General features: G+C 40.9%; 1 protein-coding gene across 1 annotated transcript in view; it reads left to right on the top strand.

Moving 5' to 3' along the window:
• HSD17B11 (hydroxysteroid 17-beta dehydrogenase 11) overlaps positions 1-14925 on the top strand; it is a 50213-nt gene that overhangs the window by 16955 nt on the left and 18333 nt on the right. The window contains 1 exon segment of the mRNA NM_001134219.1: positions 861-967. Within this exon segment, the coding sequence (NP_001127691.1) occupies positions 861-967 (107 nt within the window).

Raw genomic sequence — 14925 nt, 5'->3', positions numbered from 1 at the left:
AGTGCAGTGACGTGATTTTGGCTCACTTCAGCTTCAGCTTCCTGGGCTCAAATGATCTTCCCACCTCGGCCCCCCTAGTAGCAGGGACTACAGGAGTACACCACCATGCCCAGCAAGTTTTTGTATTTTTTGTGGAGATGAGGTTTTGCCATGTTGCACAGGCTGATCTCGAGCTCCTGGGTTCGAGTGATCCTTCTGCCTCAGCCTCCCAAAGTGCTGGGATTACAGGTGTGAGCCACTGCCCTTGGCTGGGTATTATCTTACTTGTTTCTTCATCCCAAGCATCAACAAGAAGAGGTGGAGGGCTGAGGAACATAAAAATTTAGCAATTTTTTTTTTTAAACAGTCTCACTCTGTCACCCAGGCTGGAGCACAGTGGCATGATCTTGGCTCACTGCAACCTCCACCTCCCGGGTTCAAGTGATTCTCCTGCCTCAGCCTCCCCAGTAGCTGGGATTACAGGTACCTGCCACCATGACCAGCTAATTTTTGCATTTTTAGTAGAAATGGTGTATTACCATGTTTCCCAGGCTGGTCTTGAACTCCTGGGCTCAAGCAGTCCACCTGCCTTGGCCTCCCAAAGTGCTGGGATTACAGGCATGAGCCACCACACCTGGCTGAATTTAGCAATTTAAATGAGATGGATTCTCAAAGCTTTCAGTAGCCATTGTTTTGCTCAGGTTTTCTAATGTGGGCATCATATCCAGTCACCTTATTATTGCTGCATTTGTCAGTTTAGGTTTTTTTCATTTATGACAGGATTAATGTTTAAAAATATACTTTTGTTTCAAAATATTCCCAATGGGTCTGTGAGTCTGAAATACAGTATTTTTTTCTCTTTTAATAAAAACTATTTGTAGACTACAAAGGCATTTCTTCCTGCAATGATGAAGAATAACCATGGCCATATTGTCACTGTGGCTTCGGCAGCTGGACACGTTTCGGTCCCCTTCTTACTGGCTTACTGGTATGTGAATATGTGTTTCCTTCATTGGTTCTTATGCTTACCTTGTGTGTGAGATTTCTTACCCTGTCTAATGAGAACTCTCTTTATAATCATAAGAGACTTGAAGTTTTCCACTCTATTATTGAGAGTTGTCAAAAAATAAGCAGAAAGAGTTGCACAAAGTCTCTTGTCTAACAGCATTATCAATCATTAATCCCCTTCTAGAGGACCCTGCTAGAGGTGGCAGCCGGAAATATATTCAGTTATGAGCCAACCACTTTTAAAACATTTCTCATCTCTTTTAACAGCAAGAAATTACACAAGAACAATAATTAGTATTAATTATTAACATTTGTAACAAAATTTAATATTAATAATTTTTAATATTAATAAAAATGGGTAAATTTTTGCAGAAATGAAATCAGAGTGAGAGAGAGAGAATATTAGTCATAGGTGGGTGATTTTTTTTTTTTTTTTTTTTTTGAGACGGAATCTGGCTCTGTCGCCCAGGCTGGAGTGCAGCGGCGCGATCTCGGCTCACTGCAAGCTCCACCTCCCGGGTTCATGCCATTCTCCTGCCTCAGTCTCCCAAATAGCTGGGACTACAGGTGCCTGCCACCACGCCCAGCTACTTTTTTTGTATTTTTAGTAGAGACAGGGTTTCACCATGTTAGCCAGGGTGGTCTTGATCTCCTGACCTCGTGATCTGCCCGCCTTGGCCTCCCAAAGTGCTGGGATTACAGGCGTGAGCCACCACGCCCAGCCCAGTGATTTGTTTTTATACAACTTGCATTTGCAAGGATATATAACAAACTGTTTTATTCTCATCACACCTAAAAAGTGGTTATTCTTAGGTAATGACAAGTAATTAAGTGCTCTTTATTTTGTTCTTTTTGCTCATCTGTATTTTCTTTCTTTCTTCCTTCCTTTCTTTCCTTTTTTCTCTTTCTTTTTTTTTTCTGAACATATATTTTCAAATATTAGTTTTCTAATAGTGGGATTTTAAACATTAAAAGAATCCAAACAAGGGAATTGTTTTTTAAAAAAATTGTAATGGTTATCCACTTAAAAAACTATGCTCTTGGAATAACTGAAAAACTTGAAATAGCAGTTCACAGTGACCCTATACTCTACTGGGGAGATCAGTGAGGCCACTGCATCTAGGATGATTCTACTGGTTACACACACCTTACCAATTCTTGGCTGTATTTTATGTTTTATTGAATACTTATTGTATGTTTCAGCAAATAAGAACTTTTAAAATGTTTAATGATGATTGTGTAAATATATTTGCATATATAATATAATGCTCAAATTTGTTTTCTCCTTTGGAATTAAATATCTAAATTCTAAAAACATGGATATAGTTGTATATGTAGCTATAGATATGTGTGCAAATATGTAGACACAGGCATAGGTGGGTAATTTGTTTTTATTCAACTTGCATTTGCAAGGATATATAACACCTAAATCACACCTAAAAAGTGGTTATTCTTAGGTAATGGCAAGACAAGTAATTAAGGGATTTATATTTTGTTCTTTTTGCTCATCTATATTTTTTTCCTTTCTTCCTTCCTTTCCTTCTTTCTCTTTTTTTTCTGAACATATATTTTCATATATTAGTTTTCTAATAGTTTTAAAAATAAATACAGACTTGGGGCTGGGCATGGTGGCTCATGCCTGTAATCCCAGCATTTTGGGAGGCCAAGGAGGGTAGATCACCTGGGGTCAGGAGTTCGAGACCAGCCTGGCCAACACAGTGAAACCCCCATCTCTACCAAAAAATACAAAAATTAGCTGGGCGTGTTGGCATACACCTGTAGTCCCAGCTACTCACGAGGCTGAGGCAGGAGAACTGCTTGAACCTGGGAGGCAGAGGTTGCAGTGAGCTGAGATCATGCCACTGCACTCCAGCCTAGGCAACAGAGTGAGACCGTGTCTCAAAAATAAATAAATAAATAAGTAAATAGATAGATTATATATAGACTTGGACTGAATTTTCCAAAAAAAGATGAAATAACTGGTGAAGCAGTCACAGAACAGACCTATGGTGTCAAGATTGTATATTGTCTCTTTTAGAGCCAGTTTAAGTTAGGTGATTACCCCCAGCCATCAAGGGCTAATAAAATATGACATTTATTTCACTTCCTTGATGAAAGATATTTACAGGTGCTATCCCCCTCCCGCAATCCCAGCCCCCGCAACTACTGCACCACACCCTCCTAGCTCACCCCCAGCCTCTTATCTTAGTTGCCAGGCACTGAGATAGGCAAAGAGGATCAGAGAACCCAGCAGGGCAGTGAGCCCTGTCATGCTGCTTCTTCTGTTTGCACAATGAACACTATAACTCTTTGGGTTCTGCCTTCATTCTGTTTAACTGTGTGTTTCGCATTGAAAACCAAGAGAAAAATGTGCTTTTTGTGAGAAACAAATTTATCTTCATGATAAGTGGTGATGTTTTCAGCAGAAATAAAGGTTTTCATAAGGTACTGTCAAAACAGGGATGACACACACAGTTGTGCAGATTGTGCACTACACAATTCTACCATGCTATATTCACATTCGAGTCCTTTTAGACTTGAAGGATTTTTCTAGCAGATGGAAGTAAAATTGCTTGAGGAGAGAAGTGGCTTTTTTTTTTTTTTTTTTTTTGAGACAGAGTCTCGCTCTGTCGCCCAGGCTGGAGTGCAGTGGCACAATCTCGGCTCACTGCAACCTCTGCCTCCCGGGTTCAGGCCATTCTCCTGCCTCAGCCTCCCGAGTAGCTGGGACTACAGGCGCCCGCCACCATGCCCGGCTAATTTTTTGTATTTTTAGTAGAGACGGGGTTTCACTGTGTTATCCAGGATGGTCTCGATCTCCTGACCTCGTGATCCGCCCGCCTCTGCCTCCCAAAGTGCTGGGATTACAGGCGTAGGCCACCGCGCCCAGCCGGCTTTTTTTTTTTTAAGACAGTCTCGCACTGTCACCAGGCTTGAGTGCAGTGGCGCGATCTTGGCTCACTGCAACCTCTGCCTCCCAGGTTCAAGCGATTCTCCTGCCTCAGCCTCCCATGTAGCTGGGACTACAGGCACCCGCCACCACGCCCGGCTAATTTTGTTTTTGTATTTTTAGTAGAAATGGGGTTTCACCGTGTTAGCCAGGATGGTCTGGATCTCCTGACCTCGTTATCCACCCGCCTCGGCCTACCAAAGTGCTGAGATTACAGGTGTGAGCCACCTCGCCCAGCCGAGAAGTGGCTTTTAAGAAACCACACAAGGGTGCCATTTGGGCTAACATGCAGGGTTGCAACCACACAAGGGGTTTGTACGCTTCCAGCTTCGTAACAGAGCTGTGCTTTGCTAGCCCTTAGAGAACTCGTCTTCAGAATCCTCAGCTATCACTGGCCTGAGCTACTGCAGTCTGTGATCCTTACTGGCCACAGTTATCTTCAACTCAGCCAGCTGTGGTTTTTGCTCAGCATCTAATCAATGATAGGACTTTCGCAGACATGTGCTAAAGATTACTGCCAGCAGAAAGCAGTGTTTATCAGATATTGTTATTAATAATTGGGCAATTAAACTGAGATACTGCTTTTGTAAACATTTAAACCTTTTTTATTGACACGTGACATACATTTATAAGAATGAAGAAGTCATAAGTGTGCAGCTCAATGAGTTACTACAAAGTGGATACATCCATTTAACTACCATGCAGGTCAAAAAAATAGAACATTACAGGACCCCAGGACTCGCTCTTGGAACCCTTCCCAATCACCAGTGTCTCCTTCCTTCCCAAAGGTAACCACTATGTTGACTTACAACACCTTAGATTAATTTTGCCTATTTTTGATCTTTATGTCCATGGAATCACACTGTATTTGTGAGATTTATCCGTGTTGTGGTTAGCAGCTATAGTGTGATCATTTTCTGGCTGCATAGTGTTGTATCATGTGACCAGACAACAATTTATTTGTCCATTCTATTATTTATGAACATTTGGGTTGTTTCCAGTAAAAATATTATTTACGAATGACATAATGTCATTTATAATGGCATTATGAATCTTGACTCAATCACTCACCAGCTGTGTGACCTTAGGCAAGTTACTCTACTCTGTGCTTCATTTCCCTCATCCATAAAATAGGTTAATAATAATATCTAGGCCAGGCGCGGTGGCTCACGCCTGTAATCCCAGCACTTTGGGAGGCCGAGGCAAGCAGATCATGGGGTCAAGAGATTGAGACCATCCTGGCCAACATGGTGAAACCCCGTCTCTACTAAAAAATACAAAAAAAATTAGCTGGGCGTGTGGTGTGTGCCTGTAGTCCCAGCTAGTCGGGAGGCTGAGGCAGGGGAATCGCTTGAACCTGGGAGGCGGAGGTTGCAGTGAGTTGAGATTGTGCCACTGCACTCCAGCCTGGCAACAGAGCGAGACTTTGTCTCAAAAAATAATAATAATAATAATAATATCTAACTTATTAGAATGCTGTAAGGTTTAAATCGTACAATGTATTGCGCTTAGCATAAAGTCTGAAATCCTGCAAGTGTTCAATAACAGGAGGTTGCCTGTTGGCATTACATTTCAATTCCACTTCCTGTTATTCACACAAAACAGGGAGTTCCCACCTCTAATTTTAGCTTCCAGAATGCTTTGCCCCAGTGGAATTCATCGTATATGCTCTGACGCCTAGTTTTTGGGATGAAATGAGAGGGGAAATAAGATTATTGATCCTTTTCCCTGTAATTCAGCCCTCACCTATCATTGTCCTGAGTTACTAAAGCCACAGAAAATAATCTATTCTAGTTCTAGTAGCCTATCTTAGGAAAAAATATTTTAATTTCTTTTCAGAGTTATGGTTCAACAGTTTTAATAATTAATATGAAGAATGCAAGATAAAAGAATTGGATTTATGGTGGAGGAGGGTGAAGCTTTTGATTCTATTCTGAAATGTTTTTTGCTGCTTGCTAAGTAATTTGTTCACAAGTATTTTGATTTTTAAAAGAAAACAATTGGCTAGCTAATATATTCTGTCAACCCAAATAGCCAATTTATAAGCATGAAAAGTTGCCAGTATGGGAATGCTCAGTAAAACTGAGTCCTGAACATTAGCTTGTAATAAAATGTTATTTAAAAGAAAAATCTGGGCCAGGCATGGTGACTGACACCTGTAATCCCCCAGGCTTTGGGAGGCCAAGGCAGGAGGATCGCTTGAGCTCAGGAGTTCAAGAATAGCTTGGGTAACATAGCAAGATCTCATCTCTACAAAAAATATTTTAAATTAGCTAAGTGTGGTGGTGCATGCTTGTAGTCCCAGCTACGCAGGAGGCTGAGGTGGGAGGATTGCTTGAGCCCAGGAATTGAAGGCAGCAGTGAACCATGATTTCACCACTGCACTCCAGCCTGGGCAACAAAGTAAGACCTCAACACAAAAAGAAAAAAAAAAGAAGAATTTGGAATAAGAAGTACTAATTCAGACTATTTTTTTCAGCCCTCCAAGACATCTGAATAATTTAGACTATTTCTAATAAGAAGGAATTTGATGTAATGTTACAAAATACAGGGGGCAAAAATCTACTCACTTTTAGCTTTCATATATATATATGCCTTTCTATATATAGGTTCACCCTAAAGTTGAAAAATACGTTATTCCTTTTACACACGCAAGATCATTAACTCTGAGTTTCAATATATTCTAGCATTTTTGGTCACTTAAGTAAAATCAGAAAATATGGTTTAGTAAAAGAAAAAACTAAATTTATGGATAGTTTCACGATGCAGAAATGTTACTGGAAAGGAGTCCCGATCCAGACCCCAAGAGAGGGTTCTTGGATCTCGTGCAAGAAAGAATTCAGGGTGAGTCCACAGTGCAAAGTGAAAGCAAGTTTATTAAGAAAGTAAAGGAATAAAAGAATGGCTACCCCATAGACAGAGCAGCCCTAAGGGCTGCTGGTTGCCCATTTTTATGGTTATTTCTTGATGATCTGCTAAACAAACGGTTTGTTATTCATGCCTCCCCTTTTTAGACCATGTAGGGTAACTTCCTGACGTTGCCATGGCATTTGTAAACTGTTATGCGCTGGTGGGAGTGTAGCAGTGAGAACGACCAGAGGTCACTCTTGTGGCCATTTTGGTTTTAGTGGGTTTTGCCCAGCTCCTTTACCGTAACCTGTTTTATCAGCGAGGTCTTTATGACCTGTGTTTTGTGCTGACTTAATACTGTGACTTAGAATGCGTTAACAGTCTGGGAATGCAGTCCAGTAGGTTTCAGCCTCATTTTACCCAGCTCCTATTCAAGATGGAGTTGTTCTAGTTCACATGCCTCTGACATTTCCCCTTTCCCTTTTATAAGAGAACCCTTAATCCTAAGAGTTGCAGACGGATGAAAATCCATCTTTTGTAACTTCTTCAGGCTGAATGGGGCCATGATATTCCTGCCTAACTATTAGAGTCTCTTGTGTTCAGGGTAGAGAGGAGCTTAGTCAGAAAGCATCAGTATGGCGAGGGCCATTCATGACTCTTGAGTTTTTTGTTTGTTTGTATTTTGTTTTTTGTTTTTTTGAGATGGAGTCTCGCTCTATCACCCAGGCTGGAGTGCAGTGGCGCGATCTCAGCTCACTGCAAACTCTGCCTCCCGGGTTCACACCATTCTCCTGCCTCAGCCTCCTGAGTAGCTGGGACTACAGGCGCCTGCCACCACACCTGGCTAATTTTTTGTATTTTTAGTAGAGACGGGATTTCACCGTGTTAGCCAGGATGGTCTTGACCTCCTGACCTCGTGATCCGCCCGCCTCTGCCTCCCAAAGTGCTGGGATTACAGGCATGAGCCACCATGCCCGGCTGACTCTTGAGTTTTGACAAGAGGTGTTATCTGGGAGATTAATAAGTGTTTAGTTTAAGAAAACATTTAGTAAGCCTGTCCTGTGTTCCTACACAAAGGGTATAATAGCAATATATTCCATAAGAGTAAAGCAAAATAAGTAAAGTTATTCCAAGTAAACTAAATTAGAAGGCTTTCCATGAACTGGGCAACTGTTGAGACCAAGCTGATATGGGGTTGCTAGCTGATTGCAATGTGCCTAGAATTTTACATTACCCATCCCTCTTGTTTCTTCTGAGCAGCAGTTAGAGATCCCTGGTTGGTTTACAAGAATAAACAGGGTTAGCCTAAATTGCAGAAACAAACTTAAAAACAATGGAGACTAGAATTTAATAACAAGTGTACTATAGTTCTTGAAATATAATATTCTCTCTCCAGTTTCCCATTTTTATTAAAGACAAATTATGGTAAGACTGATTTGCTTTATTATACGTGGCCTGATTGTATAAAGTGCAGCGAGAATAATTATTTTTCACATAGGCTTTTTAATTGGCTTTGATGGAACTCTGTTTTATAAGGAATCTCAGGTAAGACTTTTTTAAAGCTGAGCCCTGCCATGGGTTTGTACCCTTAAATACCTATGAGTTGGGTAAAACACGTTTCTTTCGAGGTCCCAAGTTAACTTGGCCCTCCTGGACCTGTGAGAAAGTGACATTCTTTACTTACCATAGATCAGAAACCCTGTACAGGGACTGTGTAGGCAAAGTATGAGGCCAGTTTCCCATAGGGCTTTTATTGGCTTCACAAGTCAAGTTTGATTCTTTAAAGGAAAGCACACCATTCCAGTCAAAGCCTTGGTAAAATAACCAATTTCTCCAATAGTGTCCCGTTACAAAAGAAAACAGATTTTTGTTGCACTCCATGCAAACAACTATATTGCCATAAGTTAAGAATACTTACAATTAGTTTCCATTCTGGAGTAATCAGATAGCGAGAAACAAATATGTTTCAAATTTTGTTCATAGGAGTATATTTTACTTAATTGCTGCAAGCTGTAAATAGCTTAAAAGAAGTTTCCTTTAAAAAATAAAACAAAAGATCAGCAATATTTTAAGCAAAGTTAAAAAAATTACTTCAGTTTTCTATTGGTTCAGTTAATTCAGTTAACTCCTGTTCTACTTGTTATTCATGAACATTCCAGCTTTTTATGAGAGTTTTGAAAGTTGTTTTCTTTATTTTAATGTTACAATTTCTAAAATTGTTAGAAACCTGCATTTAAGAACACCTGCTAGAGTTCTATAGTTGATTATATAAACCACCTTTTAAAGAGGATTAAAACAAGACAATTGTCTGTGGATGATAAAAAGCTTTAGGACAGCCACTATTAAAGCCACAATTGATAAGGAAATTTGGTTACTTTTGTGGCACACAAAATTTTACATAACTGTTATAATTATTAGTAACATACACTAAGTCATATTAGAAATAAAGGAGTTTCTTATAACTTTGGAACATATACCAATAACATATTTATACAAATATAGTCCAAAGAAAGCAAAACACTGTTTCATATTTGAGAATGCTTCCTGGATGATTTTTATACCAAATAAGCGAAATTTCACCTTTACGTTAATGTATTATTAATGTTAAACCCAATTTTTAATAAAACCTTAGAGACATATTTACCCAATTTTAATGTTTAATCATAAGGTAAGATTTTATAAACCTTTATAACCCTTTACAGTTTTTTGTGAAAGAGCAGATAAGTCCTCTAAGAAAAACCTGTTGTGCTTTTATTCCAATGTTTAATTTATGGAAAAACTGAATAATACCCCTTTAACTTTAGCCAATATGTTCATACACAGAATTTCTTACAATTAATTATTATAAACCTTCCACGAAGGCCAGGTGCAGTGGCGCACGCCTGTATATCCCAACACTTTGGGAGGCCAAGATGGGTGGATCACCTGAGGTCGGGAGTTCGAGACCAGCCTGATCAACAGGGAGAAACCCTGTCTCTACTAAAAATACAAAATTAGCCAGGCATGATGGCACATGCCGGTAATCCCAGCTACTTGGGAGGCTGAGACAGAAGAATTGCTTGAACCCGGGAAGCAGAGGTTGTGGTGAGTCAAGATCACGCCATTGCACTCCAGCCTGGGCAACAAGAACAAAACTCCATCTAAAAAAAACCTTCCACAACTTCTTTAAATCTTTTTTTTTTTCTTTCCACTTAACACAATCCTTTAACACTTTAATCTAGGCAGAAAATAATCCACATTCCCATGCTTCTTCTTATAATTTTTTTTTTTTTTACCAAAAACACATTTCACCGTTTTTATACACCTTGCATGTAAAACTGTTTCTTCAGTAGTCTTAATTACATGTTACAATGCTAACTTCTAGCAACTTTTATTTTTGATGAAAACGTTGGTTAAGTAAGGGATTTTAATTATGTACCAGGTGTGGAGCCTAGTCTAGGACACACCAGGCAGACATGCAGATAAGGGCTGATTCTCCAGCATAGCCATGGGGCATGGCTAATTCCACACATCGTGGAGGCCTTATCTAGAATCTGATGGCTTTAAGGTAGGTAAATAGAACAGTTTTCAAAAGTTAAAGAAACAATTTGTCCTTAAAGCATTTAGCAAATCTGATATCTGACCTTAATTTAGACCAAATGTCTACATTTTTAAGACATTTTATTTTACCAATAAACTTTAAAACTGTCTTTATTTTCAAAAGATTACTAAAGTCACATGAACAAAAAGGCATTAAAGTTTCTATTTTTCTGACAAAATATTTGATTTATGCACTTATTTTTCTAAGTCAATTAATTAGAGCTTTGTAATATATAAACATGCACTATAAATAGACAGAAGATTCAGCACTTATACAGTTTTTCATTTGCCAGTTTCTTTTTTTTTTTCTTTTTTTTTTTTGAGACAGAGTTTCACTCTTGTCACCCAGGCTGGAGTGCAGTGGCATGATCTTGGCTCACTGCAACCTCTGCCTCCCAGGTTCAAGTGATTCTCATGCCTCAGCCTCCTGAGTAGCTGGGATTACAGGCGCCCACCACCACACCCAGCTAATTTTTTTATTTTTAGTAGAGACGGGTTTTCCCCATGTTGGCCAGGCTGGTCTTGAACTCCTGACCTCAAGTGATCCGCCCACCTCAGCCTCCCAAAGTACTGGGATTACAGGCATGAGCCACCTTGCCCCACCATTTGCCAGTTTCTTAATTGGGTGACTGGTTTCAGGGTGGAGCCCTTGGAGGAACAGGGCCAGGAGAGCATGTGTTTCTAGGGCTAAACAAGTAGCAAATAAGCAGCTGAAGGCAGACAGATCTCCAAAATTAAAGGTGCCATTTTTTTTGGATCCTGAATCCCCAAAAGGAGGGAAATACTACGGGAGAAGACAATGCAGTGCTTTTACCGACTGTGAATTTCACTGCAAGGCAACCCAAAGCCAATCAGCCCATTTTGCAATCAGCCCATCCTCATGAGAGTCTCATCTCCCAGTGAGGGGTGAGGATGTTGCCTTATCTTCCAGGTGGCCAAGAGCATGCTTCTCTGATCCAAGTGTGCAGAGTCAAGTATCCCTCCATAACTTCTATTAGCCACCCCTTACAGTACATTTCCTACCTAGTTATTACACACCAAAGCTCTCTCATAATGCAAAGTAATTGCGGATACCCCCCCTCCCCCAAACTCAAAACCGTCAGATAACACAATGCAAAACAGAACAGAGCCTTTGATTTTGAGAGGAATCTATCTGCTTTTAATTCTTGGGGTTTCATGAGGAAAGCAGAGGGTTTTTTTTTCTTTTTTTTCTCCCAAAACTGGGTCTGTGGTGCCGCCTTTGTTTTTCCCAAGTAGTCCCAAGCTACCAGAAGTTATCTACGGGCCTTTCATGTGAGCATTAATAGTAACAAGACAAAACAAACAAACAAACAAAAAAAAACAAAGAAAAATAATTCAGTTGACTGAGAAGAAAAAACCTTTTTCCAGCAAAACAAGCTTCAAGAAGAGAAAAACATAAAGGCCTTTTAAATATATCTATAGCTTGTTCCACTTTTAATTAAGCTGAGTTTTAACCATAGTACTCTCTAAAGAAGAAATCCTTTCAGAACTCTTATTACCCGACTTTAGCCATGCCAAGCGGCCAATATTTCCAGCTTCTGAACTTTACCAAAGGTAAACTCCTAGGTGCTTAGAGGAAGGAAAATTGAAGACAGTCCATGGAGAAGAGGACAGGGTCACACATATATTAAATCAGTAACGACTTACTTCCTAGGTGGGGAATTGAACCTAGACTACCACTGTGAAAGTGCAAAACCTTGGCTCCTGAGCTACAGGACTGGTCAGTGTCCATTTCTTTTCTCAGAAGGAGTCTAGATTAGTTAATTTTGAGCTTGCAAAGGCTTTTAACTATTTAATATGATTTTCAGAGCTGGCTATGACATGAACTTTAAAATTCTTGTTCCCTGGACGACAGAGCCCAAGAGAAGGTACTGCCATGCGGTTAAAAGGTCAAGCTCCCAAGCACATGAAACAAGGTGGAGACTTCATCGGGTTTTTTGTTTGTTTCAGGGACCTGCAACCAAGTTTGTTACTAACCAGCTTGCTGGGTCGTCTTGAAAAGCGGGCTTACAGGTGTTCTAAGCCCATGTTTTATCCCGAACTACGCCTCTACACGGAAAAACGAATTCATAGCACAAAATACACCAGCTAAAGACTAGCCTTAGAATTCTTTTTCGCATTAATTAAGTCTTTACAGAGGAGATAAACACTGATTTTTTTTTTCCATTCATTCAACTGTTTGCACAGAGAGAGAAGCTAAAAATCTAACTGGTAACAAATTCTTAGCCTTTTGCTGGCAGGCCAGGCTTCTGGGTTCCTTTTCCCTGAGCAGCCCTAGTGATCGGGCTTGTGGCACCATCTCCCCGGGGACCAAGCTGCATCATAAAGGAAAATTTTTTTTTTTTTCATTTTGGCCAGAGCAAAATATGCATGATAAAACGTAGACATTAACTGCTCTGCTTAGCACCCAATATCAAACTGGCAAGGCTTAAATTTACCCCCAGTTGGGCCCCATCATCTTTAATCCAACCTCTGACTTAGAATTTCAGCATGTGGTCTCTAGGCAAGAAGGTCGCCCTGAGTAATAGAAAAGATAAGAAAGGGAAAGGAAAAGTAGAGATGGAAAGTATTGCCTGTGGCAGGGTGGGGAAGGCAAAATGATCAGGGAGGCCAGAGAAAGACCCACCTATTGCAGCGACACTGAAAATTTCAGGCTGCTGCTGTTGGTTGAGCAGGGATCTTTTCCAGCAATCCTATCAGCTCTCAAGTTTCCCCTTTTAGGGAGGAAAAAGCTCCCTATGTCCCACGGTCCTGTGCATGCCTAACCCTGTCACCCATAGCCATCAGCAAAGAGTACAAAGGCAGATTAATCCAAAGGGAACGGCAGTTAACATCCCATAGTGCCGAACCTGTTCTTAGCTGACAGGGACTTTACTGAGAGGGTCCTCTAACCCCCTAAGTCTTATTTATTTTATTTATTATTTTATTTTATTTTATTTTTGAGATGGAGTCTCGCTCTGTTGGCGAGGCTGGAGTACAGCAGCGCAATCTCGGCTCACTGCAACCTCGGCCTCCTGGGTTCAAGCAATTCTCCTGCCTCAGCGTCCTGAGTAGCTGGAATTACAGGCACGCATCACCATGCCTGGCTAATTTTTGTATTTTTAGTAGAGACCGGGTTTCACCGTGTTGGCCAAGCTGGTCTCGAACTCCTCACCTCAAGTGATCCACCCGTCTTGGCCGCCCAAAGTACTGGGATTACAGGTGTGAGCCACTGCACCTGGCCTAACCTCCTAAATCTTAGAAGGGACTCTAACCCTCCTAAGTCAGGACTCTAACTTGACGTCGGTCAAGTGCCCTTGCCTTTTATTAAGAAGGACCTGTAACCCACTCTGTCTTAGGAGAGACTCTAACTCCCCTAAGTTGGGCCTCTAACCCAATCCCATTCTTTACCCAGGTGTAGGCACCCCACTTACTCAAAGTCAGCCCACTGGTGTGCCCCGATGATTTTCCTTTGGGTCAGGGGTCTCTTCAGTATTGTACCTCTATGGTCTGCCAGAAATATGTTACAGGACCTCAACACTTACCCAAAGGTAGCCATAGGGTCAGGGTTTCTGCACTTTAGTCCCTTCGTGGTTGCCAGAAAGATGTTACCAGAAAGGGGTCCCGATGCAGACCCCAAGAGAGGGTTCTTGGATCTCGTGGAAGAAAGAATTCAGGGTGAGTCCACAGTGCAAAGTGAAAGAAAGTTTATTTATTTATTTATTTTTGAGACAGAGTCTCGCTCTGTTGTCCATGATGGAGTGCAGTGGCGTGATCTCAGCTCACTGCAAGCTCTGCCTCCTGGGTTCACGCCATTCTCCTGCCTCAGCCTCCCTAGTAGCTGGGACTACAGGTGCCCATCACCATGCCTGGCTAATTTTTTGTATTTTTAGTAGAGACGGGGTTTCACCGTGTTAGCCAGGATGGTCTCGATCTCCTGACCTCGTGATCCGCCCGCCTTGGCCTCCCAGAGTGCCGGGATTACAGGCGTGAGCCACCATGCCTGGCCGAAAGCAAGCGTATTAAGAAAGTAAAGGAATAAAAGAATGGCTACTCCGTAGACAGAGCAGCCCCAAGGGGTGCTGGTTGCCCATTTTTATGATTAGTTTTTGATAATATGCTAAACAAGGGGTGGATTATTCATGCCTCCCCTTTTTAGACCATATAGGGTAACTTCCTGACGTTGCCAGGGCATTTGTGAACAGTTAGGCGCTGGTGGGAGTGTAGCAGTGAGGACAACCAGAGGTCACTTTTGTAGCCATTTTGGTTTTGGTGGGTTTGGTTTTGGTGGCTCCTTTATTGCAAACTGTTTTATTAGCAAGGTCTTTATGACCTGTATTTTGTACTGACCTCCTGTATCATCTTGTGACTTAGAATGCCTTAACCATCTGGGAATACAGCCCAGTAGGTTTCAGCCTTATTTTACCCAGCTCCTATTTAAGATGGAGTTGCTGTGGTTTACACGCCTCTGACAAAATAATCATGATATGCATGTTATAATTTTTAAGGATATTTTAAATGCAAACATATAGTTATGCATTAAAAAAATCTATAATTTT

This window comes from Pongo abelii, chromosome 3, assembly GCF_028885655.2.
Source record: "Pongo abelii isolate AG06213 chromosome 3, NHGRI_mPonAbe1-v2.0_pri, whole genome shotgun sequence".
Classification (NCBI taxonomy): domain Eukaryota; kingdom Metazoa; phylum Chordata; class Mammalia; order Primates; family Hominidae; genus Pongo; species Pongo abelii.
Note: the sequence above shows the minus strand (reverse complement) of the source record. Positions and strands in the feature narration are given on the sequence as shown.